Here is a 27,156-nt window from a genome sequence, read left to right as displayed (position 1 = left end):
TGGGTTAAAGATGTCCTGTTGAAAGGCTTTCTGATCTTGCAGTACTGGAAGAGTTTGAACAGCTTCTTTTGGTCAAGTAGGTTTAGAAATCAAAGAATTCACCATCTTGGTTAAAGATGCTTCTGTTGAGGTGTTAATACTGTTTCCCAATAGCAAAGTCTCCTGCACTGGGATCCCTGCTAAAGGCTTGATCCTTTGTAGCTGTTTGAGAGCCCAGGAATTTTTATTTTATTTTTTGTGGATCCATCCTCCTCCCAGCCTGCAAGGTTTGTCAGCTCTGAAGAGGAGAGTGCTGCCCAGATGACAAGTTTGTAATGTGGAACTCACAAACTCCTGGAAAACAATTCTAGGATCTGTTTTAATTTAAATCAGAGGTGCAATGTCCTGTGGCAGAAAAACAAGGAAGGTTCTTCCTCCAGTGTTTTGTCCCCATTTGATGGGTTGGATAGCTGGGATTAGAAAGAGATGAGCTCATCATGCTCTGTGTGCCCATGAACATTCATGGCACCTTTCTGTGCGTTTTCTGGGGCAGTTGTGAACACTCGTCTCCTTTTAAAACCTCGATCAAAGAGCCATCCACTGGGAAGCTTCTGTGGTAAAAGTAGGAGAGGGTGTTCTGGGGCAGGGGAAAGGTGAAGATCTTGGGACAAAGCTAGACTCTGGAGGGGCATAATGAGTCTGTAGTTACAAAGATGGTATTTAATTATTTATTTTCCATGGTTTTGAAGCCTTGGCACTGTCACTTTGCCGGCAGCAAATCAAACACCAAGTTAGCTTATGTTAAGAACAGAAGATGAAGTCCTAGATAAGCACTGGGCTGTAGGAATATCTTAAATTGAATGTACAGGGAGGACACAGAGTATGTCTTTGCTCTCAGTGATCAGGGCTGTGTTTCTCTCTATTGAAGTGTTGATATCTCAGCTCCTAGGATGCTTCTTTCTTCTAGGATGTAAGATGAGCAGAGAGGAGGGTACAGTGACAGCTGTACTTTTCCAGGACTACCTACAGCTTTTTAGTGATAGCACCAGTGTTCTGTGTGGAGCAGGAATGTGTGCTTTGATGGGCTATGAAGTAACCACACCAAAACCTGTCTTTGAGCCACCACTCTTCTCTGGGACTGTGATACCCATCACTGCTGGGCTCGTGTGCTCAGCAGCCGTGGTGCTGGGGTGCAGACTTGGCTGCAATGTGGTAGCTGCAGTCTGACCTCACGTTAATGTAAATATCCACAAATAATGCCTCTGTACCTGCCAGCTCATCTCTCTTCCACCCCTCTGTGTTTAATTTCTGACTCAACTTTTGATAAATGTTTTGTAGAGTTCCTAGTTTATCCTACAGACCTACTGTCACCACAGCTAAAATCTAAACCAAGACTTGACTTGGGGCTCGAGTGCCAGATAAACTTGGCAGTCGTTGACATAATGGATGGTCCTGTTGGATGTGCAGACCAGATCTGAATTGTGAAGACCAGCTCTTGGAGCAGATGGGAGAGCACAGCTTTTGGGATGCCTGAGAATATCCTGAGGAATATCTGGACAAATACTCTGTCGTGAGAGGCTGGATCAGACCACAGTTGATATATTTTCAGACTTATACCTGTCTGAAACAGATAATTTGGTTAAATGAGTTCTTCCAGCCTTTCACCAGTTAGCCCCAAGTGGGGTCTGGTCCACAGTTGTGTTGAAGTAAGCATTTCAAGGCAGTGTTTATGGCCAGTAATTTGTCCTAGAGTGTTTTATATATGTGTGTGCAGGCATACACATATGAGGATATACGTACATACTTGCTCAGGAACGCGGTTTCCAGTCCCTTTAACTTGTTCAAAAAGTAAACCAGGGAGAAACTGGCAGTGAGTCGGAGCCGCCTGCCAAGCATTGCAAACCAGAGAAGTGGTAAAACATAAACACTTTGGAGTTTATCCTCTGGATTTATATAGTTTGGCTGCCAGGGGACGGGCTTGTGTGGAGGGGGAGGCTCGTCAGCCCCTGCCCGTGCTGCTGCCGCGGCGCCGAGCCCAGCACCTCCACAGCCACGCTGCTCCTGCTCCCGTGAGCAGGGAGGGCAGTGCAGGGCTGGGCGTCCCTCCCTCCTGCTCTGCTGGCCACATGGGCTGGCTTTTGGGTGATGGCAGCAGAACAGGTCTGCTTTTCCCCCCCGCCCCGGCACTAAAGTAAAAGCAGACCTCCTTGACGCTTAATCAGATTTGAATGTGGTTTTTGGCGTGGCTTTAAAGAGACTGGCAGTGAATAGCTGGTTTTGATGCCATTTATTAAAAACCTCTGGTAGAATTTGTCTCCGAAAGCCTTTGTAAGAGCTGGCAAACGCACAAGGGTTTGATGCAGTTAATGTATTTTAATCTTCACCCCTCCACCCCTTCTCCTTTTCTGTCGCTAATTGTAGGGCTCTCAGCTGTCTGCTGCCTTCTCCGAGGGGATGGCAGGCTCTGCAGGGACCTGTACATACACAGGCTTAATGAGGTTGCAGTGGCACGGAGAAAAGTGAGCATCCTCCTCAGGGAGGATGGCTGGGATGGGCACTGTGAGGTGCCAGGTCCCACACCATGTTCTTCTGACAGGGGGACACCAGATTGCCCTGGCTGTGTTAATTAACCTCCTGGTGCAGTCTCACTCTCTTGGAGGAGCAAGGTAGATGAGTGTGAGAAACAAGGATATCCCTTTTCCAGGTGGCTGAGCAAGTGCAGAGTGTTGGTGTTGCACCCACTCAGCAACTGGATCATGAGGAGGACTCCCTGATGCTCCCATTGAAAGTGAGGTTGATAGGCATCCATCAGTCAGTCTTACCTCACTGACTTAGTCCCTCACTTGCTTGGTACATCCATAATTCTTTGGACCCATGGGACTTTCTGAACCCATTTCATGTTCCTCACGTGTCTGGTTCTTCTGGGAGCTTTTTTCACATGTTATGCCTGAAGGCGCTGCACCCACTTTCTGCATGGTAGGAACTGTCAGGAGCCCCATAACATTGGTGCGAACGATTTGTGGAACTCAGGGAGCGGTTTTCCCCCAGCTGTGGTTTGGTCTGTGCATAGCTCCTGTCCCTGCTCTTTGTTTCCACTGTGTGGAAGAGCTCAGAGCTGTGACCATGCCCTGGAGCACTCTACCTGGCCAAGAGACCAAAGCTGGAATTGCTTTGCATTTAGTTTGTGGATTTTTTTTGTCTGCCTCATCAAAGAAAAGCAAACGTGGTCTTTTTCTACCAGCCCTCACTCATGTGAGTTGCAAATTCAGCGAGAGGGAGGCGTGGATGGAAATGACTCCCAGGAGAGAAACAGTCTGAGATACTTAAACAAATGGGAACCGAGCAGCTTTGCTCTTCCCCTGAGGGTTTGGCTGTTAAATAAACTCGCCGATGAGTCTGGCTGTGTGTGTGTGTGTTGGTGCAGAAGTGTGTTTGTATACACGGGCTGGGTGTTGCTGGGTGTAAGCCACGGGGATGGGCTGTGCTGGGTGCTGCACTCCTTGGTATATGAGAGAGAGACACAAGCAGTCTTGGCTTTCCTTCCTGCCACAGCTGGCATGGGTGGTTGTGGTCAGAGAGAAGCTAACCTGACCTTTCCCTCTTCTTCTTTCCCTCTCCAGGGTTCCACCTCAGTGGAACAGTAACGGAGCCAGCGACTGCGACAGAACCAGAGATGACCTACAAGGTGGCCATCAGCTTCGACCGCTGCAAAATCACCTCCGTGACGTGTGGCTGTGGGAACAAGGACATTTTTTACTGCGCTCACGTCGTGGCGCTTTCACTGTACAGGATCCGCAAGCCAGACCAGGTCAAACTCCGTCTTCCCATCTCAGAGACCCTTTTCCAGATGAACAGGGACCAGCTCCAGAAGTTTGTTCAGTATTTGATCACAGCACACCACACCGAGGTGCTGCCCACCGCCCAAAAGTTGGCTGATGAGATCCTGTCATCCAACTCTGAGATCAACCAAGTGCACGGTAATTCCTCCCTCCTCACTGTGTGACCCTGGCTCTGTGCTTGGGGCTAGGGTGGTGGTTTTGGTGCCCATGGTGGTGTTCTTCATTTTACATTTGTCTTTGGATGCACAGAAAAAAGCTGTCAGTGTCACACTGATGTTAATGCATGGGTGTTGGGACCACATGGCTGGGGTGTCCCCAGCCTGCCCTCTCCTCTTCTTTATGTGTTTGTCTGTCAAACATGGGCTTCAACAGGCAGGAAGAGGCAGAGCGGACAGCCTGGTAGTGCACAAGGACAGCTCAGAGTAGAATGGAGAAGCTGAGGACGTGGTGCTGGGACCCTGTGGAGAGGGAGCTCCAGTGGGGATGTGGCACTCCAGCACGTGGGGACACAGTGTCAGCCTGAGCCCTGCACTAAGTCAGATGTGGCTGAGCTGGTAGGAGATAAAGCTTTAATCTCCATGGGCGTTAATTTGCCCATAATAAATGAGCGCCGCTGTTCTTTCCTACTGCACAAAGGCAGTGGAGATGTGTCCTGGGGCTTTGTGTTTGGAAAATGCTTTTGACTTCCTCTCCTGAAAATCTGGGGGATAGTGCCCAGCCCAGCCCTGCTCCACTGGCCCAGGATGTGGCCCAGGCTCCTGGGGATCTCCCACAGTGTCTTTTCAAGGAGCCCAGGAGCTGAAGTTGCCCAGGGTCTGCAACAATGAGCAGCTCCCCGCTGTGCCAATCCCACCAGCTGTAGAGCAGAGATAATAAACACTTATCTGCCACGGAAGGGCGTTGCAGGGATTAACACGTGCCTGTTAAGTGTTCTGAAGATGAAAAGCCCCATATGCAGCCTAAAATACCATCTGAACTAGTTGAATCCACATGTAGAGAAGTAAGGCCGGAGGTTCACCGTCACCATGGGGGTGATGGCAGCTCTGATCTTAGATGTGTTCATCTCTCTCAATCTGGTAGTTCCTGTTCCTACCTTGGGAGAGGCCTTTGTCTCCTCTGCTGGGCCACATGTGCTGCATGGGTGGTTGTGCTCTAACTAACTGGCTTTTGCAGGGGGGCCTTCAATTTCTGGCATTGTGAAAGAACGAGGAGCTGTGATGCTGCAAGGATCTGGTGAGGGCCATTCCCTCTCTGAACTGATCTGCTGAGGCTGGGCAAGATCCCTTCTTGGCCATTGTTTGAGGCTGCTTTCTCCTAAGCAGATTGAAGTAAAGCTTTTAAGGCTCTGAATATTTATTGTTCTAGAGTCAGCAAAAGGCTGGTGGTTGAGAGTCTTACAAAGATACAGTTGTTGGCTCCAGTTCAATATCTGCGTCTTGTTTTTACAAGTGGTTTAAAAAATAAAAAAAACAAAGCAAAAATTCTCACTCCCTTCAAACTTGGTGCAAATTTACACACTCCAGTGTGTGATTTTAAACCAACAGAAACATGGTCACCCCACAGAGGGCGGCACCTACCTGACACCCGTGTGGCTGCCCGGCTGGTCACAAGTGAGTAAACACCTCTGCAAGCAGGAGAGCAGCCTTGTCTCACCCTGGGGAAGGATGCAGGTCAGCCTTCATATGTTGACACGCTCTTAAGGTGATCCATAGCTCATAAATGTTGCTTCCTGTGAAAAGGATGGCTCCAAACCCCTCACATTCAAGTTCATGGTGATGCTGTCCCGGGCATTGATTCTTGATCCCAGACAATGTTGCAAATTTTGCCCTCTTGGTCCTGCCAGAAGCACAGCCACAGTGCAACCAACTACACTGCAGACCTGATTGACCCCAGGGTGAGGAAGGGCTGCAACCATGGGGGTCTGTTTGTGGGAGAGGAATTCTGAGTTCTCCAGGTGAAGTGAATCCAAATTTGTCCACCATCTTGCCCTTCCCAGATGTCAGTCATGCATTTGGAGTGGGTCACTGATCCTGGGATTTGTAATTCTTTAAGCTATGCTCTACACAGAGCTTTATATGTATTTCTTGACCCTTGGGGTCACACCCCAGCCTTGGGGTTGGGGCCAAGGTGTCTTTTGGCAGGCCAGACTCTGCAACCCAAACAGAAACCCACGGTGTGCACTGGACACCTGAAGTTATTACACCCTGGAGCAAGAATGTCCTTATTTTTACCCTGTCCCTCCTTCTTTTGAGAGTATGTCTGTTGAGCTTTGTATCAGCATCAGGTCTTCCTCACCTGCCTCTGGTCACTCTTTCCTTGTTTATATGGTGAGCTTGTAGGATTGAGGAGCTGTTTTTGCACCAGGCTGGCTGAGGAATGCCCCTTGTGCAAGGGGGTTGTCTGATTTTGTAAAATAAGGCTGTCAGGGATGCTCCTTCTCCTCCTGCAGAGCCTGAATGGCAGAGAAAATTACTGTCCATTGTCTGTCTCGCTCAGCTCCGGGCACTGGAGCTTTGTTCCTTGCAGGAGTCTGTAGCCGCGGGCTGCGCACCGCGTGCCGATCTTCCCGGCTGCCTTCCTAGAAGGAAATGCAAACTATCCAGTAATGATGGAGGCTTGGAGCGCAGCCAAGGCGCTTGCGTGTTCCCGGAGGATTCAGGCCAGGCAGAGCCTAGGTGTGCCTGCAGCTCTGCTCCCCACTTGACCTCTGCCTGCTGAAGTGGGTCACGTTTCTGCTCCTGTGCCTCGGCTGCGAAGGGCAGCGTGTGCCAGTGAGAGCATCTCCCGTGTCTGGCACCTCCGCGCTTGGCGTCTGGAGTGGCAGCTGGAGGGAGGGCACCAGGGTAGGTTTCAATGCTCCTCCCCAAGGGGACAAAGCCAGCAGTGTGGCTGCCTGGCACAGAGCAAGGCTGCAAGGATTGCACTGTGCCAGCAAAAGTGACTCGTGGCTGCTTGGTCTCTCCTGGTGGGTGGAATGCTGGGGGGAGCCAGAAGCTGCAGTGGAAAGCTTGGGTCCAGCAGCTGGGACTCCATGGGAATGAGGATCATCTGGTGGTGGCCACCTTGGCACCCTGTTCGGTCTGCTCTTCTGAGAGCTTAAAGATGGCACGGTGCCTGTGGCCCCAGATTTGGGGCTTAGAGGTTCCCTTCATGCATCACTGATGAATTCTCCCCCTTTCTTGCATAAAGAGCGGGAGATTTTGGCACAACCCATGTTTGCAGCTCTGTAACTCACCCAGCTTGAGCAGTATGTGGACATGGCAGAGGGTGCTGCTGCCCTCAGTCCAGGAGTTGTGGCTGGGGTGGTCTGTCTGGCCCATGGCAATGCCAGTGGATGATGCTGTACCCGTGGTGCTCAGCTGGTGCCATCAAAGGGCTTGGGATGCTCTTCTCAACCAGAAGGGAGAAAAGCCCCAAAACCTCTGCTGTTGCAAGGTGCAGGGGCAACTCCCTCTGAGGACAAGCCATGTGAATCACCAAAGGGCCTCCGTGGTCCTGCAGGGTCTTGGGAGCTTCCTTGGAGGAGAGGACCTTTGGAAAACCCTCAGAGGTAATGGTCCCTCATGCTTTGACACGGGAAAAGCAGATCTCCTCATGCAAGAGCCATAAGAAGCCTGCTGCCTCATCCATTCCCTTTTGTCCTACATGCATTCTTGACCACCTTAAGCTTTCCTTCAACTCCTGGGCTAATACTGTCCCACCTTGCTCCTTGTGCACGGCGAGTTGGCTGCCAGGTCAGTGTGCAGCAAGTCCCTGCCTGTCCTGTCACACCGAGCCAAGGCTGATGTTTGAGGAGTCCTCGGGCACTCTTTGACTTTCAGGTCATCTCAAGACAGCGTCTGGAGGGCAGCACCAGTAAATCTATTTGAAATTCTGCCTTCCCGCAGGGGAGGAGGAGAAGGTCAGATCTCCAGGACATTCATGTTCCTGTTTGCTGAGCTGTGGTGGATTTAAGGGAAAAAGCACACCTGAGTGCTGGAGAGAAAGGCAGCTCTTCTCCTTGTCTTGCAGAGCAGCTGGGGTTGCCAAATGACTCCAGAGCACGAGTGGTTCTTGACAAGCAGCTTCCAAAGTTGGCTGCACCAGGTACTGGTACCAGCTGGACCACATTGCTCCTGTCCACCATGCTAGGAGCCAGTCTGGATTCCCTTGTCCCTATGCTGTCAGGTGTATGTGAATCTTCAGGCTGCCCTGGCAGCTCCCTCTGACTTGCCTCCTCTTGAAAATGAACTGGGAGTCTTGGCAGAGCTGGATTCCTTGCTTTGCTGCTATTTTTAATCCCTTGTTAGAGTTCATTTCCTTTCTGGTGCCTGGTTATTTTCTCTTCAAGGTTTTCTGCCGTTTGCTTATTTGTCCATGTCCACCCCACCCCCCGCCCTGAGCTGATCCTTCACATCTGTTTTCTCTCTGGACGCCGGGGAGGAGCCTGGAGGCATTCAGCAACACCACCATGTGCAGTCATGAGATGGCCCTTGTGAATGGCCACCATGACAGCCTGCCCTGCTCCAGGCACCACTGACCCCGGGGCTGGCACGGCCAGGCCCCAGAGCACTGCTGGGTGCTGGGCACAGTCGGGTGAAATGACCATAAGGGAGATGCTGGAGCAGCCACCCTTATCACTGGGTGGCTTTTAGCATCACTTTATCAGCTCCAGGTACTGGTTAAAAATTATAATCATGCCTTTTTCTTTGTATCACCTATCCTGCTTCAAGTCAAATGTTCTGGGAGTGCTTTCCACACTACTCAGCTGATGTATCTCCCCTTCTTGGGTTCAGGAGCTTGGGTTTGGGACGTGACAGTGCTTTGGCGTGACTCAGAAGGTCCTACTGCCTCCTCAGCCCTGGAAACCTGCAGCTTCCCAGTCCAGGAGCTCCTTTTGTTTTCTTCATGTTGGGCAGCTAATTTCTGAGGAAGGAGTTGAATTTTCCATGCCTGACTTCACTCTGTTTTCTAATTTGTAGATTTTTCCAGTCCTTTTTCCTCAGTCATTGTATTTGCCAAGTCTCACTTGGCTGTCAAACAGTTAAACCCTCAAGCTCCCAGTGAGGGGGGAGCCCAGCTCGGGGTGTGATGGATTGCATTTTTATCTCAGTTTCTACAGCCAGTGTAAACGGGCTGGTGAAACACTCTTTCCACTCAAGATGTGCAATGGTGTTTCCTTAAATCTGAATCCGGCAGGACCAAGATCCAGCACATCTGAACCAGGGCTCTTTGGAGCACGAATGCTGCTATATGAGAAATGTGTTATGCAGGCGCCGGGCTGTTTTACATGCCGTTCCCAGCTCCTTTGGAGCTGAGACATGGAATCACTCATCAGCTGCGTCACGGCGTGCCGCTGCCGAAGCCCCCACGGTGTGAACGTTGGCAAGGGGAAGTGGACAAATCCTGCCATTAATATTTAAACCCAGCACAAATCCCGTTGTTTGCTCTTAAATGTTTATCCAGCTCCCCAGCGTAATTGGGCAGCCCGTTATCTGCGGGGTTGTGCTGCACGTGTGGGAATTCGCTATTACAGCCCTCTCTCTGAATCTTTTATAGGAGAGAAAAATACATTTACAAGCAAATTGGGGCTTTCTTTGGAGGCACGGGAGGCGCGTTGCTAATTTGGCTGCGGCCCGAACCCCAACGTGCGAAGTGCTCAATGTGTTGCGTGGGAGGAGGAGGTTTTTATTTAGCTGCACGCTCCCTTCCTCGCTGCTCGGGCTTTCCGTTGCTAACGCTGCTGCGTGTGAGCAGCAGGCACGGCGGGGTAGCCCCGGGAACCCCCAAAGAACAAACCTACTTTTTACATTTTGTGACCTCCTCCTCCCCCTTAATCTGTCACAGCGGCCACGGCCGTGGTGAGGGATGAGGGATGAGCTGAGCTTTGGTGGGATGGGTCAGCCCAGGTGACCGTGCTCTCCTGTCCCTGCAGACAGACAGGTGACCCTGTAGAGGCAGTGGAGGCCGCTCTGGATGGCTGCAGCAGGCAGGATGGTGGGGAGGAGGATATTAAGAGTGCAAGCGTCTGGGATACCTAGCGATGGGGCCGGATAAGCGCTCATGGTAGACAGATTAGTCATCGGTTCCTGATAGGGGATAATCACCGGCTTGTCTGCTCTTTATCTGCGAGATAAGGATGAGGCTGGGGGAGGGAAGGAAAAGGCACAGAAAAGCTCAGAGGGCCGGCACAGACTGTCCCTGTCCCTGGCTGTGATTGTCCCTCGTGGCTTAGGACAGGACTCTGAGCTGACTCTGGTTTTACACTGAGCAGGACTCGCCCTTGCTGGGGGCTCAGGGTTTAACTGCTTCTCCAGGGGAGTGGAATCAGGATCAGGGCACATGTGGCAAAAGGCCTCATGCTCATCCAGGAACTGTGATTTCCTTTCTGCTGCTCCAGCTCTCGTCCCAATTATGTGGTTGTGTCAACTATAAATTATTCTGCAGAGGGAGCAGCAGCATCCTGTCCCTTCAGCATGCCTAGAGCTTGATGGAACTTCTCTCAGGCAGTGACTGTTAGCAGAAATTAAAGTAATTTTGTAAAGGACATTAATACAAATAACTGTATCTTAGCGGGTCAGGAGTGTCCTCAGCCGCTGGAGGAGCAGAACCCCTGAGGTTGATGTTGTCTTTCTTACAAGGCAGGAAGAGACACTTGCCCTGCTGAGCAGGCATCCTGGAGCACAATTTTCATGAATTGTATTTGAGCTCCTGGTTCAGCAATGCTGGGGTGTGCACAGCATCCCAGGCTGTCTCTGTAGGAAAGTGATGTCTGCTCCCCAACCAGATCCCAGTTTTGAAAAAGACATCATGAAGATTTAATTTGGAATGTGTCAGCTACAGCATCCCATGGCTTCTCATGCAGCACCTTGCTCTTGCTGTGCTCACCCTCTTCCTCTCTTGAGAGGGAGATAGGAGAAGCAGACCAAAGTGGAGTGGAGCATCCTCCAGCTGCAGCAGTCCCTTCTTGGTACTGATTTTCCCTAAGGAGTTTCTGTAGAGCAGGACCCAAAAGCAGACAGCTGAAAATTCAACTTTCTGTTCTACTTTGTGCTCTTGGCTGCTCACTGGAGTTGTGCTACTGCCTGTCCTGTGAGCCCTGGAACCCATGGCTGGGATGTAGGATAGTGTTTGGGCAGGAAAATGGGAATTGAAAAGGGCAAGGTGAGGGAAGTATGATCCAACTTGTTTAAATCAATTGTGGGTTTTCTTTCTTTCTTTTGTTCTCTGGAAGATGAAATGCAGCGTGTGAACCCATATGTGTGCCTGCCAAAGGCCCTGCTCTGGTCACAGCTTGCTCTTTGAAGGGTTATTGATCCTTTGTTCTTTCCCACGGAGGGTCTCTCTCAGGCAGGTACACTGATGCCCAGGAACTTGTCCCCTGTCCTAAAGCAAGTGAGGGGCAGGACCAGGTGTTTAACCCAGGGCTCTGGAGCCCAAGTGCAGTAGTACCTTTGTTAGACTGTTCCAGACATGGGGAAGGGCTTGCAGGAATTGGAGCTTTACTGATGCTTTAACAAACTGGTCATGTGGAGCAGGAGCTCTGGGCGCTCCCTGGAGCCGCAGAGCTCTGCGGGCTCTGCAGCTGTGCTGCCTGCACTCCTGGGGCTTGGGAGGAAGGCAGGTCCCTGGTCTTCCTCAGCCTCATTTCATATGGGGTACAGAGGGTGAGGGGCCATGCAAGCATTAGCCCTGTGGTCAGGATATCCTTCCAGGTGGCTGCTGCCAGTACCGTGTTAGGACAGCACAGTGCTGCCACTTGGGCTCACTGCTGAGGAATCAAGTTGGTTTTCTGTCACCTGAGCCGATAAAGTAAAGGTGTGTTCCTAATAAAACAGAGGTAGGTGCACTCCTTGCTAGTGGGACTGCTGACCCTGCTGCCATAAACATGGTTGTCTCTCTTCTTTCTCCCCCCCATCCTCTCAGGCGCTCCTGACCCCACTGCTGGGGCCAGCATCGATGACGAGAACTGCTGGCACTTGGACGAGGAGCAGGTCCGAGAGCAGGTGAAGCTGTTCCTATCTCAGGGAGGGTACTACGGCTCGGGGAAGCAGCTCAACTCCATGTTTGCCAAGGTGAGGAGCCGGCTGCTCTCTCCCATCTCTGCTCAGCGTGTCACGTAGCTGGCACTCGCTGGCTGCCCTGGCAGGGTGCCCATCACAGCTGGGAATCTCTGCTCCAGTGCCTTCTCGCCCTGTCGCAGAGCAGGCAGTTGTAATCCAGGCTCTGGGTCAGGCCTGGATTGTCTCACCTGCTGTCCTGGCAGGTCCTTTCCTCCCATGGATACCATGATCCCTGTGCAAGGAAGGGCATTCCCCCATCTCCCCTTCAGCGCAGTGGGGAAAAAGCCAACCCTGCAAAGCCTACCAAGACCATGGGAAGGTGGAACCATAACTCACAGATCTCACCACCCTTCTTTGCAGAAGGGCTTTGCTTTCATGTTCTTAATCTCAGTCTCCTTCACAGCCTGGCTGTGGCTGCTACTCAACTGGGCTCCCGTCAGCCTCATCACAGCCATTGCATGAGGGTTATAATGCGTGACTGTCCATTATACACACACACATATATATGTATGTATGCATTTACATACAGTCTGAACCCTCAGGCTGAGGAAGCTGTGGCTTGCCAGCCAGGTGAATGTGTCATAAGCACCTTTGAGGGGCCATGGTTTGTCTCACCCAAGGCTTTCTCTTTGTCCTTTCCAGGTCCGGGAGATGCTGCGCATGAGGGACTCCAATGGCGCCAGGATGCTGACGTTGATTACAGAGCAGTTCATGGCTGATCCTCGGCTCTCCCTCTGGAGGCAGCAGGGGACAGGCATAACAGAGAAGTGCCGGCAGCTCTGGGATGAGCTGGGTAAGGGTCACTGCCTTGCAGAGAGGAGCAGAGTTACCTGTCTGCTGGCCCAATGGGCATCATTACAGAGGCTCTGTGGGGCTCTGTTTTGGGAACGGAGACCTTGAGACATGCCAGGACCTTACTGCATCCCTTGCTGGGGAATCACTGTGAGACAGCTGGATCAGGCCCAAACCACACAGTTCAAAACCTTAAACCTGCCCCTCTCCTGCAAAAGGATCAAGGATGATAGGTGTGCAGTGTGTTGCTGGTCCTGTGCTTCCAGCAGGCTGGTATTTGGTGAGCTGCCCCAAAGCCTTTGTGAGGGAGGACACAGGGCAGGTGAGCCCCAGGGGCTGGATGTAGCCTGGATGTGGAAGTTCTGTTCCTGGGGGAACCTTGATCCAGAGAGGGGAAGGCGGGTTCTCAAGTCTCATCACATCTAACAGATTCTGCCTGCTGTGGTGCACGTTTCCAGAGTGAGGGGGGCAGGATGGGCAGCACAGAGCCTGGCTGTGAGGGAAATGCAGTTCTGGGTAATTCTAGCTAAGCACCTTAGACACCAGCTCAGCTGGCTGACACTGTAATATCATTAGAATAAAACATTTAGATGACGTGGGCTTTGGGGAGTAGGGTTGTGTGGCGAAGTTAACCCTGCAGTTCTGTGCTCTCCTGGATATATGGGATCTTGGGTGAATAGTTTGACTTGAGCCATAGTTTGATGAGTGAGTTTGAGCTCCTCTGCAGCCTGCTGGTAGGAGATACTGTGCCAAGGGCAGGGGCGGCTAGCACCAAAGGGATATGGTAGAGCTGGAAGAAGGATTAGGATGGTCTGGGATCTGGAACATCTGAAACTGCAGCTGGAAATCACAAACCCACCTACCAAGTGCCCAACAAATGCAAACAGAAATGAGGCTGGGAACCCTGGCCAAACTATGCAGACAAGATCTGGGCAGGGGTGGGATGTCTTGTTTTTGTATGAAGTTTCCTGGATGGAAATAACCACACCAGCTCTGGAGAGCTCATCTGTGCTTGCTTGCCAAGAAGATATTTCCAGGATTTTGGGATGCTGCAGCTAGACAATTGGATATGCAAGGAGCCCGGAGAGGTGGCCAAGTCCACCAAGCCAGAATTTCCACATGGAAGAAAGCAAGCGCACTGGTGATATATGAATGGATGGATGTGTGGGCAGGCCTGGACGCAGGAAGCAATTTGTTTAAAATTACAGATTATTTGGCCAGATTTCCAAACTGCTATCCAAGCGGGAGCACAGGAGAGGCGAGGGTGGTTGGGTTTCAGTCCTGGCTTAACTGTACAAGGACCAGGTTGGTGCATGCAGGTTTGGTCGGCAGAGTGGGAGGAGGTGGCAGCACGTCCCCGTTGGCAGATGGCAGAGTGGCTGGGGAATGTCAGGGCCCTTCCAGTGCTGGATCAACACGAGAGCAGGGGAAGTGTGGTGCCAGCCAACACACGTCAGAGCAGCTCGCCTGGCAGAGGCGCGTCACACGTGAGGGTCTGGGCATCTCCATGCTGAAGAGAAGCTCCTGTAGAGGATACGGTGATGTTCCAAGAAGCAACTCCAGAAGGGCATGGAATGTACTCAAAGCAGGGATTATTCCTTCATTTTACAGAAGCCTTTTGCATTTGGCCTTGTGCAGTGTTTACTGTTGGAGCAGAGCATATCTCTGAAGGAGGTGTGGAGGTACAGAGACCAGAGCTGCTCGGAGTTGGGGGTGTTCACCAGTAATAAACATCAGGAATGCAGAGCAGTGTCCTAAACCATCCCTGGGTGGGTAACAGTAGCCAGGGCACATGGGGCAGTGGAAGCACCACATCCCACTGCCTGTGGGCTGTGGATGCCAAAGCTGCCAGTATTACCATTACTGCTGAAGGAGGGATGAGGAGCCTGTTGCCAGCTGCCACGGGAAGCCCTGGCACAGACCACAATCCTCCACCAATTAGAAGCAAAAAAAGGGCCTCTTGGAAATTATTTTGGGCACGTGTTTAATAATTAATCATCGATTTTAGCAAAGACTGCATCACAGACTTGCGTGGGATTGGAAGAAGATCAGCCTTAAAGAAGATTGTGGATTTATGCTGGGGAAAATGTAAAGGATTTTGCAGGATTTCAGAGTTATAAAAAAAAAAAGGAAATGAAAATAAAAACGGGATAGTTTGCTTGTGCCTGTGCTGCCAACTGAACCTCTATTGCCCCGTCTGCTGGGGAGCCAGAGGAAGGACCTGCTGGATGGAGAGCTCAGCAGCGTGGGAGTATTTGCCCTGGCGCATTAGTACTTACGATTAAAGCCTAATTACAAAAAATAGACGAAAAACCAGCTGAAGTGCAGCCTGACCTTAATCTGCCTGGAGACGGGTTTATTTATCTCGGCCACTTGTTTACAGTGGGGAATTTCAGCAGATTAAGCCGGGGAGCGACCCTGTGGGAAACGGGAGAATTTCTTTGATGGTTGGGAAACTTGGGCGCAGGATCGGAGCGCCTGTCTGCTCTGGGGCCTGCAGCCAGGACCACTGGGCTGGGAAGGCTCTGACCCCCCCTGTCCCTGCACCCAGCCCCGTCATCAAAAAGCATTTTTGTTTAGAGGCTTAGCTTAATCGTGATCTGCCGCTTTGTTCCCCACTTAACCTCCTGCTATCAGAAAGTTCAGATGAAGGTTTCTGCAGCATGTGAAGAGACATGGAGTCTGACCTGGTGTGGCATTTCGGCTCAGGACAGGAGTCACTTGTGCTATCAGCTGATGTCACTTGACCACAGGGCTCAGAAAACCACTCTGTTATATCTCCCAGATAATTATCATGACTGAGACAGATGCAAATCTCACTTCCCTCCTAGTTCCCACCTCCCCACCACATCGTTCTTTCTGCAGGAGAGCCCAGGGGCATAATGTTTTGGCATGCAAAGGATGCCTCAGAGGGCTCTCAAAAATAGGCAGCAAAGTCATGAGGCTTCCGAGGAACGCATATTAGCAGAGCTGTGGGAGCCAAAAATCCAGCGGGTGCATCCCATTCCTGGGGGCGGTGAAGCTGGAGCACCAAGCCTTGTTACTGCCTGTCAGTCAAGATCTGTGCACCCTCAGAAGCGTGAGTTGAAACTGCCCGAGGCTGCTTTTGACACAAGCACCCCCAGAGTGGGCGAAGAGCAGCGAGAGCAGTGACAACAGGGGAGCACTGGTGGGAAGGGAATGCCCGACACCCAGAGTCGAGTGCAGGTTTTATCTCATGGCCACCCGAGGAGGTGGGAAGCTCTATCCCCTTCCTTAAGGAAGACTCATTTTCTGGAGCTGAGACCTGATTTTTATAAAGATGCCATGTCTGAGTATCCCCCATGGAGCCTGCAGGAGCCTGTGAGTGAGTGACATAGATATACTCTGGTAAGGATGGGCCCCCAGGGAGGTACCTCTTTTACACATTAATTAATTGATGATGTTGCAGCTCAAAAATCTTAATCCCCTCTGTTCATCAGAAAAAAGTGAGGTGTTGGTGGGCTTTTCTGGGGGCAGAGATTGAGCTGAACTGGGCAAGGGCTGCTTTGGACATTTGCTGGTGCTCGTGCCTGCAATTGCTTTTCCCGTGCCCATTCCTGGATGTGATGCTGCTGCCACCATCTGCGTTGTGACGTGGTGACGTCTGTCCTGCCCAGCCAGGCAGCTCCAAGGAGCCAGACAGGCACAGTCTCCACGCCTTACTAATGATTTGAACCAGACATGTCCACAAGTTCCAGCTGGCAAAGGATTGGTCAGGGGCCATGCACCCAGAAGCACCACCAAAGCTCAGCTGTAATGCAGAGGAGCAGAGATGCACCAGAGTGGAGCCACGGCCAGGACATCGCTGCTCAGCCTGGGTTTGCCTCATGTTGTCTGGCAGAGGGACTGGCTGCTCTGGCTCCCGTTGGATCTGCAGCCTTGCTTGGGGCTGTTTGGCTCAATGGCAGGGCTGGGGAGCTGCTGCTCAAAACGCGGCCAGCGAGGGAGGTGGTTGGGGCTTGTGGAGGAATCTCCTTGTTGTGCAGTGGAGGCATGTTGGGTGATGTTGTTGTGCTGCTGGCTGTCACTTTGGGATGGGAACTTTGGCTCTGGAAGTGATGGAGAGGTGAGGGACAGCAGGGAGAAGGAAGGTGCTCCAGGGCTCTGCTGAGCCCATGGAGGAGAGGCAGGGAGGGTGTTTCTGCAGGAAGCTGAGCTGTTCCACGTGTGACAGGATTTGACATGGACAGAGAGAGAAGCAGCAGGAGCTGCTCAGCCTGAGGGGATCCCTGGGGATACCTCATATTGCAGCTGTGTCAGCCTACAGCCATCCCACCCTGCAGGGAAGCACAAGGGAGGGGACATGCTACATCCTGGCAGCTATGCAGGGAAAAAGAAAAATCAACGGGTTTACACTTACTCAGGTTGCTGTAGCCCTTATCAGAGCAGTGAGTGACTCGGAATAGTCTGCAAGGCTCAGTTAGCAGCACCGGCATCAGCCCTGTTTTATGAAAGGACGAGCTGGATCTTAATGATGACAGATGTCCTTGGTTCTGGTTTTGTCTCTCACACAGCAGACAGCATCACCAGCATCATGTGAGGTCCCATGGTTGACCCAGAGGGTGTCAGTGTGGGTGTCCTGCTGGTGAGCAGCTTGACTTGTGAGATCCAAAGGGCTTGCATCAGGGAGGGCTCTGCAAGACATCAGGCCAAGCTCCAGGTTCCTCTGCTGGTTCCTCTGCAGGCTTGGGGCTAGTAGGGATTGAAAAAGAAAAAAAAAAAAAGAAAGAAAATACACCAAATCTCCTTTTTAAATAGTTGAATGCAAATGGCCTGAAGAACAATAGCAGATGAAATAGCATTCAGAGTGGGTTTTAAAGCGCTTGGAACGTGGGTAGGATCAAAATCAGGTTAGTCTTTGGAGATGCAGACTCTGCAGCTTGCCAGGGTGTTTTTAAGCATGCTTTGATGTATAGTTCAAACACTAGATTTGTCCTGGCAGACAGAAGCACTCACAAATTCATACACAGCCGCTCTCTCCTTCCCCCCTCCCCACTGTCCCCCATCTCATGAGATTATAATTTAGCTTCATTACGAAGGAGTTTTACTTTGTCCTGGTTTCAGCTGGGATAGAGTTAATTTCCTCCTTATTTAGAAGCTGTGTAAATCCCCCTCCTGGGTCTCTGCATTATGCTGAAATGAGTTTACAAACCTCGATGGAACCTCACAGGCTCTCGGGGCGGCCAGAGAGCTTTGCCCCGCACGCATGGCGGTGGCACCTCCGTGATTTCTTGGCTTTGTTTAGGGGCCCTGTGGGTGTGTGTGGTGTTAAACCCACACTGCAAGCTGGAAGAGAAATCCTGCTGGCTCCGGCAGCTGCGCAAGTGGGGTGAGATGGACGTCTGTCCCCTGGAAGATGGCAATTATGGTAACGAGCTTCCCAACATCACTAACGCGCTTACGCAGAGCTCCGGTCACAGCCAAGGTGAGTCTGGGCAGGGAGTGGAAATCCAGCTGACAGCCACAGGGGTTGGGTCCAGGTCAGAACTCACCCCAAAGCTGAGAGAACTCGCTTCAGCTGCTGGTTATGTTTCTGCAAGTCGTAGGAGTACACAATATTTGTCTTCACAGCCTCTGGTTTATATATAAATGTTTGCTTCTTTGCTACAGGGTAAAGTTGCCCGCGTTTTGAGTTTAGGGACTGTTCTAAAGCAGTTTGACTTTGGGGGAGTTTAGTGCGGGTTTGGGCATGGGATAATACAGGAAAACAGTGCTGCTTGCCACAGAGCAGAGCTGAGCTCAGGAGTCCTGGCTGTAATGTGAGAGTGAGGAGCTGGAGATGGTGCAGAGCCCATTTCCCTGCCCTTAAGCCTCACTTAAAGGCTGTGATTCAGGTGCTAGGGAAGTCATTAGCCAGGAATGTTAACGCAGTTCAAGTGCAGAGCACAGACAGAGCGATGTAGTTAAGGGGTTGTTCCTTAGTGCTAAAATAGTTTCTCAACCGCTGACAAAGCATTTGATCCCTTTAAGTTTAAACACACTTTCTCCTTCCTTTTGCCTGAAGTAGACTTTAATTGAAAGTTATTGCTCTTCACATGCCTCTGTCTGCTGCACTGGATTGCTCTTCGGTGTATTATGTGTGGCCAAAGTGGGTGGAGGAGAGGGGGACAGCAGCCATGCCACAGGGGAAACTTCATTATTCAGGGTGGGGTTGGTCCTGCAGCAGCAGTTGGGGAGTGTGGCTGTCCTGCCAACCATGCCAGCCATGGCCAGGACCACATGCCCGACCTCCCTATGCTCTTCCTCAGGGAGCAGCTTAATTTAACCTGGCCTTGCTCCATGTCCTGCATCAGTCCCAGGACTACCCCCCCAATGTTCCCAGCTCTCCCAAGGATTTGCTCTGGCATTTGGGGAAGGTTGCTAGGGCTGAACAGGTCATTTGTTTTAGACCTTCAGGGAGTTCCCAAAGCACATGCCAGGGATGTCTCTTTCTCTTGTCCCTGTGCTCCTGCCTCTCCAAGAAGGGGACTGAAAGCAGCCCAGATCCTGGAGGTGTCCTGGGGTTCGTGTTTGTGCATATGCAAATACTGCTCCAGATTGTTGACAGCCTCTTTTATTACTGAAGAACAGCTGATTCTTGAAATCCTTCCTGGTAAAGTGAGCAGCCTTGGTTCTCAACATACAAACACCTGTTTAATTTCTCTCCACCTCAGGGTGCCTGCAGCATTCTGGCTAATTGCTTGTTGCCATCGTTTCCGGAGCATGTTTACCCAGCCTCCCTGGATCAGCTTTGAACAGTGCCTTTTGTTTTACACCCTTGAATGCCTTTAGCTCAGCCCCTCTTGTGGGTTGCAGGACCTAACATGGAACGTTGCACCCCCTTTGGGGCTTCCCGTTTTGCAGCCTGCCAGCTGTGTTTGGCCTTCATGATCCAGTGTGGCTGGAGTGATAGTGGGATTGCTCCAGACAGGTTTTTTCCTCATATCAAACCATTTGTCTTGATTGGTCTGGATGGGGTGAAATGCTAATCTAGCATTTGGTAGTTTCAGAAAGGCCCGTGAAGTTACAGAGCAGCTCTGAAGAGGAGCAGATATCCGGTGCAGGGCAGCAGCGGGGTTTCAGATGATGCTGTCTCCTCCGTTCCAGCCCTCTCACATGGCCCACAGAGGCTGCTGGGGGTGGTGGGCTCCCCCAGTCACTGGGAGGCAGCTGAGACACTCGTGTGGTTCCCTTCGTGGCTTCATGTGCTGCTAATCTAAGAAGCTGCAGTTCAGTGCAGCTGAGACTGTGTTGGAGCAGAGGAGGAGAGCTCATGGTGCTTGCAGGGCAGTAATGCTGAGGAAGCCCAGTCCTGACCCAGGGGCAGCTGCCTGCATGCTCAGTGTCACAGGGGAGGGAGCACACTGCCAGGTTTCAAGGCATCAGCCTGGTGTGTGACAGTGGATTGTGGTCACAGAGCAAATGGGTGGGTGGTGCCTGGCTCTTTTCTCACCTCTCTGACCAAGTCAGCTATTCTAGCAAATGACTTAGCAATGCTGTCTGAGGAGACATTAGTCAGCAGAGGTATCCAAAGCCAGAGCCCATGTCCCTCCCAGAAACTACTGGGGTGAGACCAGGTTTTGCTGACATTGTAAAGGCAGAGCTGTGCCCAGGGAGGTCGTGTCTGGGAGGAGGAGCAGGCTGCCCCTGCCCCAGCAGGACACTGATGTTTTTCCCTTTGCAGACTCCCTGGCCAGGCCCAGACGGACGGTGTTCACGCGAGCCATCGAGGGCTGTGACCTGCACTGGCAGGACAGCCACCTGCAGCGCATCATCAGCAGCGACTTCTACGTGTCCCCCTCCTACCAGCGGGAGGGGGAGAGCCTCCTCTTCAACTCCCAGGGACAGCCCCTGTGGCTGGGTGAGCATCCAAAGCAGCAGCCCCTCTCATGGCCTGTGTGGGTTGGGTTTCTAGTGGAGAGGAGTCACCTGAGGCTGCCCTGGGTCCTTGCAATTCCTGCATTTTAGACTGAAATTGCTGCCCTGGCCCTTAGCCTGAGGAGTGGGGGGAGCAGAAGAATTCAGTGCCCACCCACGCCCCAGCCACAATCCTTAGAGCAATCTCCACATATTTACAGTCTGGCCTTCTCTCGGGCAGTTTGGACCAAGCTCATCATGTCCCTTTTTATCCTGCCAGTGTTTAGCTGTCCCCAGAGCAACCTCTCACTGTTTCCAGTACAGAGGGTCTGGACACTTAAAGTCTCTTGAAAATTGACTGCAAAAGCACGGCTGTATCCTGCAGATTTTCTGTTTCCTCCTCTCCCCTTCTTGTTAGTCTTCTCTTAAAGGCAACTAGCAGTCAGTACAATTAAGCCTCATGGGAGCTTAAGGTGTACTGGGCCAGGCAAGCCCAGAGGCCTCCTGTGTTGTAGGCTTTTAGCCCAAGTACCTCAAGCCACACAAATTCTTCTCTCCTGTAAAGTCATCACCCCAGGCAGATCTGTGGACCCTCAACAGTTACTTGCCTGGGATGAGAATGAGTGACATGAAGGGCTTGGGGGGGAACCTGGTGTGGCTGTCAGCCCTAAGACAGACCCCAAAATGGGAGACACAAGTCCCCACCCACCTTCAGGAAGGGGGAATTACTTATTCCCTGCAGTCCAAGAGTTGAGTATATGAACACAAAACAGGTCAGAGCCCACCATTGCACTGTTGTCCACTCCAGAAGCTGGGGTCTGCCACAAGGAAAGAGAATATTTAAGGTTTTCTAGAGATGTAGTTTCTGGAGTAACAGGCACTAGGTTGCTGTTAATGCCAGGAGATAGGAAGGGCTCAAATCTAGGCTGTTGGTACACCTTAGCTGGAACAGGAGAGGATATTTCTGCTCTGGGAAGAGTTCTGGGCAGCTGCAGGCAGGAGATCCCCGTCCCACACAGCCACAGGCAGCAGTGCTGGGTTAGTGCATCCATGGACTCCATCTAGAAGGGATGTGGTGGCCACAGCTCCCCTCTCCTGAGCCTAGTCTGGGTTCTGGTGAGCCCTTTTCCCCAGCTGGTTGGTGCATGCTATTTTTCTGATGCATTTGCCTTGATTTTTGGATTTTGCGCTTTTGCTTTCTTGGCACCTCTTCAGGGACTCAGTGCTGGGAGAGGAGGGTGATTGGTCAGCAACTTCCAGTGATGAATTCAGTGAGAAGATGAATATTTCATCCATTTAGCAAATGAATAGAGGGAGCAACAAGAAGCTCTTTTACAGATGTGTTTGTTCTGAAATCTCTTCCTCATGTATTCCTTGTGGGTGACCTTTGGGATATGGATACCCCATTTGTGGAGGTGGTTGTCTGCATTTCCAGAGCTTTCTGAAGTCTTCCAGGAATAGAAATTATCCCTCTACGATAACTTCAGATCATCTGTGTTTGCCTGGGTTTTTTTCTCCCCTTGGTAGGACATTTTGAAAGAAAATGGGATTTTTGCTGCTTGTTATGCAGCATGTCATGTCATCTGCTCCTGCTAATTTCTCACTCAGTCATAATCCTCTCCACAGTTGCTTGTGATTTCAGGTGAGCAATAAGCAGTGGGAGCAGATGAATTCCTAAGCAACTGTGAGTCTTGGGAGGGGGTTTAGTGCAACTGTTCCTAATAATAAAACACCAGGTAGGAGAACTGCAGAAGAGACAGGATGTCTGCAGAGCTCACTCCATGGAGGTGTTAGGGAGTCACTTCAAAGCATCACCTCAAGTCTGCCAGTGCCCCCAGCACAGTGCTGGATGCCCAGCCTCACCCTGTGCCCTGAGAGCAGTGAGAGAAATCGAGATAAGCCATGCAGGTTTTAGGAGAAATGAGTGGCAGGGCTGTAACAGGCAGCGTTGGAGCTGTGGTGCTGCAGCAATGGTGTGTTGGAAATGCTGCCATTAGATAAGCTTTGTGGAGGTGGGGATTTAGGTACTGACGTGGCTGCTGTGGGTTGAAAGTGGCAGGAGTCCCGTTAGTATTCCTGGTAGGCATCCTTTCCAGGAGCAGGGAGAAAGGGATGAATTCAAGACAGGAAGCAGGAGTTAAGCTCAGGTGTGGGGAACATGAGTAGAAGGTGGCCCATGAGTGCTGTCCTGTCAATGCCTGTGGTTCAGCCGTGCCCCTGTTCCTGGGGAACATGAGTAGAGGGTGGCCCATGAGAGCCATCCTGTCAATGCCTGTGGTTCAGCCGTGCCCCTGTTCCTGGGGAACATGAGTAGAAGGTGGCCCATGAGTGCTGTCCTGTCAATGCCTGTGGTTCAGCCGTGCCCTGTTCCTTGCCTTGCAGAGCACGTCCCCACAGCCTGCGCTCGGGTGGATGCGCTGCGCTCCCACGGCTACCCCAGAGAGGCTCTCCGACTCACTGTTGCCATCATCAACACCCTGCGACTGCAGCAGCAAAGGCAGCTGGAAATATACAAGCATCAGAAGAAAGGTATGAGTAGAGCTATGTGACAAGTGCCTTGTGATGTTTGGCTGGGGTATCTCTGTTGGAAATGTCTTTTTTCCAAATATCCAGCCTGGATGTGCAACGATGTTCTGAGGGAACTTAGGAATAAAACGAGGATGTATCATCATTGGAAGGAGGGTCAGGTGTCTCACGGAGTATTTAAGGGGGTTGCTAGGGTACGTTGGAAAAAAACTTGACATGTCAAAGCTCAGTTCGAACTTAATTTGGCAACTTTTGTAAAGGATAATTAAAAATGTTTTTACAAATACACTGACACCAAAAGGAAGGGTAAGACCAACCTTTGTTCTGTACTGGATGCGGGAGGGAACTCAGTAACTGCAGATGAGGAGAAGGTGGAAATGCTTAACACCTTCTTTGCCTCAGTCTTTAGTGGGAAGATGGCTTGTCCTCAGGACAGCTGGCCTCCTGGGCTGGTAGATGGTGGCAGGGAGCAGAATGGGCCCCCTGGTATCCAGGAAGAGGCAGTCAGAGAACTGCTGACCTGCTTGGATGTTCATAAATCTATGAGACCAGAGAGGATCCACCCCAGGGTGATGAGGGAGCTGGCAGATGAGCTTGTGAAGCCACTCTCCATCATTTACCAACAGTCCTGTCTCACTGGTGAGGTTCCAAATGTCTGGAAGCTGGCCAGTGTGACACCCATTCACAAAAAGGGTAGGAAGGAGGATCCTGGTAATTACAGGCCAGTTAGCCTGCCCTCAGTACCTGATAAGGTTTATATTGAGCGTCATCACACAGCACTCACAGGATGGCCAGGGTATCAGAGCCACCCAGCAGGGGTTTAGGAGGGGTAGGTTGTGTTTGACCAACCTGGTCTCCTTTCATGACCAGGTGACCCTCCTGGTGGATGTTCTGTACCTGTACTTCAGCAAGGCCTTTGGCACTGTCTCCCACAGCACTCTCCTGGAAAAGCTGCAGCCCACAGCTGGGACAGGAGCACTCTGTGCTGGGTTAGGACCTGGCTGAATGGCCAGGCCCAGAGAGTGCTGGTGAGGGTGCTGCATCCAGCTGGCAGCCAGGCACCAGTAGTGTCCCTCAGGGATCTGTGCTGGGGCCAGTTCTGTTCAGTATTTTTATTGATGACATGGATGAGGGGATTGAGTCTTTCATTAGTAAATTTGCAGATGACACTAAGTTGGGAGTGTGTGTCAATGTATTGGAAGGTAGGAGGGCTCTGCAGAGAGACCTGGAATGGTTTGATGGATGGGCAGAGTCCAATAAGATAAAGTTTAATAAGTCCAAGTGCCAAGTGCTGCATTTTGGCCACAATAACCCCCTGCAACACTACAGGCTGGGGATGGTGTGGCTGGACTGTGCCCAGGCAGAAAGGAACCTGGGGGTGCTGGTGAGCAGCTGACTGAATGTGAGCCAGCAGTGTGTCCTGGTGGCCAGGAAGGCCAATGGCTCCTGGTCTGGATCAGGGATAGTGTGGCCAGCAGGAGCAGGGAGGTCATTCTTCCCCTGTACTTGGCACTGGTGAGGCCACACCTTGAGTGCTGTGTCCAGTCCTGGCCCCTCAGTTTGGGAAGGACGTTGGGACCCTTGAGTGTGTCCAGAGGAAGTCACGAGGCTGGAGGGGGGCTGGGAACACAAACCCTGTGAGGAACAATTGAGGGATCTGGGGGTGTTTAGCCTGAAGAAAAGGAGACTCAGGGCTGACCTTATCACTCTCTACAACTCCCTGAAAGGTGGCTGTGCTCAGGTGGGGTTGGTCTCTTTCTCCAGGCAGCACTGACAGAACCAGAGGTCACAGTCTCAAGCTGCATCAAGGGAAATACAGGTTGGGTATTAGGGTACTGTTAAACTTTCATATAGTTTTTTATGAAAGGGTGATAAAGTTCTGGAATGGCCTGCCCAGGGAGGTGATGGAGTCACCATCCCTGGATGTGTTTAGGAGAAGACTGGGTGTGACACTTAGTGCCATGGTTTAGTTGAGGTGTTAGGGCATGGGTTAGACACAGTGATCTTGAAGGTCTCTTCCAGCCTAGTGATTGTGTAACAGAATTGTGCTGCCCCATTCAGAGTGGCAGAGATGGGCAGCACTGCAGGGGACTGCTTATTTCCTAGGAAGACAAACTGAGTTGCTTGAGCCAAGCTGAGTTGATATCCATATACTAAGGACAGAGCTGCCCACGTGCTGTCTTCAGGCTGCTGCAGTGGGGATGTTCTTATACCCACTGTTGCTGTGTCTGGTTGCCTGTAAGGGTTGCCCAGGCAAGAGCTGCCTGCATTAAAGAGGAGCTGCCTGACTGCAGAGCAGCAGTAACTGGCTGTGTGTGCTACTTCCACCTTGCATTTCCTGAGTCAGTGTACCAGGAGACAAGCCCAGTGTTCCTCCTTTTGCAGTTGCAGTTGGCAGGGAGCCGGGGTCAGTTACTGCAGTGCTGCTGAAGGTCAGCGACTCCTGGTTCTTGCCAGCTCAGCCAGCTTGAGATCACCAAAAGATGAAATTTTAAGAATCACTGGAAGTCTTGGTCATCTCAGGAGAGATTTCTGCTTGTGTTTCCAGAACATTCAGGCTGCCATTGCAAATCAGTCCATGAGCTGCAGGTCTGGCATTATAGCCCTTTTGTTTGGGACTCTGCAGACCCTCATGTCCCCTTGGAACTGAGAATGAGTTGCTGCATCTTATGTGGCCTTAGGGACACCTCTTTTGTGTCTGTGCCTGCTCCCTCAGTTGTCTGTGCAGTGGCTTCTCCTTGCCCTCATGAACTACCACGCCAGAGTTGGCCCTAGAGGTTTCTGTGATGCAAGTTGTGGGATAAGAAAAGTCCTCTGGTCTCAGAAGCCTCTCTGGGTGCAGAACTTGCCTTTAAATTGCTTACTTTTACCATTATTCTGTTCTATTTTATCCAGAACTGCTGCAGAGAGGAGCAACAACCATCACCAACCTGGAGGGCTGGGTAGGCCACCCTCTGAACCCCATCGGCTGCCTCTTTCTCACCCTGACTGAAGCTTGTAGATTAGAAGAGGAAAATTGCCTTGAAATTTCAGGTACCAAGTGTTCCTTCTGGATCCCTTCCTGGTGTCTGTGGCTGAGATGGGTGCAGATCTGGGGCTCTGGACATCTGGACTCTGAGTGCTCCCTCTCCACCTTGGCAGGAGCACCAGGGCAGAGCTGTAGAGAAGGAAGGTAGTGAGTAGAGAGAAATAGAGTTTTCTCAGCCCCAGGGTTTGCAGCCAGAGCAGAGCAGGTCCAAGGGAAGGCTCTGGTGTCAGCTGTGCACCCTGTTGCACATGTCTTGGGTCTCCTGCATCTCCTTGTGAGAGCAGGAAGGGAGGATGAAGCCCACATCTCCTTCAGGGAGCTTTCATCTGTTGTTTCTGAGTAACTGAAAGCAGACAGGAAGGGAAGTGTGGGTCTTGCTTCTGAAGTGAGAGATTTTTCTCTGCAATGCTTCTGCTCTCTGGGATCACTCTTCTAACCCCACTGCATCTCCTCTCCCTCCTTTCAGACGCTGGGGACTCCAAACCACCAGTGTATCAACACGTGCCCGTTGTGACCGGCAGCCAGGACGGTGACGAGTCCTACCTGTCCCTGGCCTTAGAGGTGGCCCTGATGGGGATGGGTCAGCAGAGAGTGATGCCCGAAGGTCTCTATGCCCAGGACAAGGTGTGCCGCAATGAGGAGCAGATCATTGCCCGCCTGCAGGACCTGGAGCTGGACCCAGTGCTGGTGCAGACCCTGAGGAAGCAGTGCATCTTGCTGCTGGAAGGTGGGGCCTTGGCTCATCTAGCTGACTTTTGTGTCTTAGCCAAGTGTTGGTAATGTCTCTGAGGTGCCCTTTTCAAAATTTATGCACATCCTGCTTCTTCCTCTCTGGATGTGGTGCAGAGCCTGTAGGATGGCTGCTCTGCCCCATCACCTGGAAAAGCAAGGGTTTGTTGGCATCCCTAGAAAAAAACCAAGTCAGAGGCAATATGGAGAAGGGTACTGAGCACATGGCTTTAGTTTCTTATTTTCTTTTAGAAAAGGAAAGAGCTTCCCTGGATCCAACTTGAGTAACACGCCAGGGAGCTGAACAGCAGATCCTCAGAGCTTTGGGGTGGTGCAGACCCCAGCCACAGATCCTGCTGGGCTA

At 51.5% G+C, this 27,156-nt stretch overlaps 1 protein-coding gene across 2 annotated transcripts in view; it reads left to right on the top strand.

Annotated features, from left to right (window-relative positions):
• The window catches only part of ZSWIM5 (zinc finger SWIM-type containing 5), a 95,806-nt gene that overhangs the window by 62,540 nt on the left and 6,110 nt on the right, over window positions 1–27,156 (top strand). For both annotated transcript variants that reach the window (XM_058808653.1, XM_058808652.1), the window contains 8 exons: window positions 3,600–3,956; window positions 11,724–11,872; window positions 12,503–12,653; window positions 17,919–18,098; window positions 20,337–20,513; window positions 22,892–23,038; window positions 25,931–26,068; window positions 26,530–26,790. In XM_058808653.1, the coding sequence (XP_058664636.1) occupies window positions 3,600–3,956; window positions 11,724–11,872; window positions 12,503–12,653; window positions 17,919–18,098; window positions 20,337–20,513; window positions 22,892–23,038; window positions 25,931–26,068; window positions 26,530–26,790 (1,560 nt within the window). The remainder of the gene's footprint in view (window positions 1–3,599; window positions 3,957–11,723; window positions 11,873–12,502; window positions 12,654–17,918; window positions 18,099–20,336; window positions 20,514–22,891; window positions 23,039–25,930; window positions 26,069–26,529; window positions 26,791–27,156) is intronic.

The sequence above is a fragment of the Ammospiza caudacuta genome, chromosome 7 (assembly GCF_027887145.1).
Source record: "Ammospiza caudacuta isolate bAmmCau1 chromosome 7, bAmmCau1.pri, whole genome shotgun sequence".
NCBI classification, from domain to species: domain Eukaryota; kingdom Metazoa; phylum Chordata; class Aves; order Passeriformes; family Passerellidae; genus Ammospiza; species Ammospiza caudacuta.
This window is presented reverse-complemented; position numbering and strand designations above follow the sequence as displayed.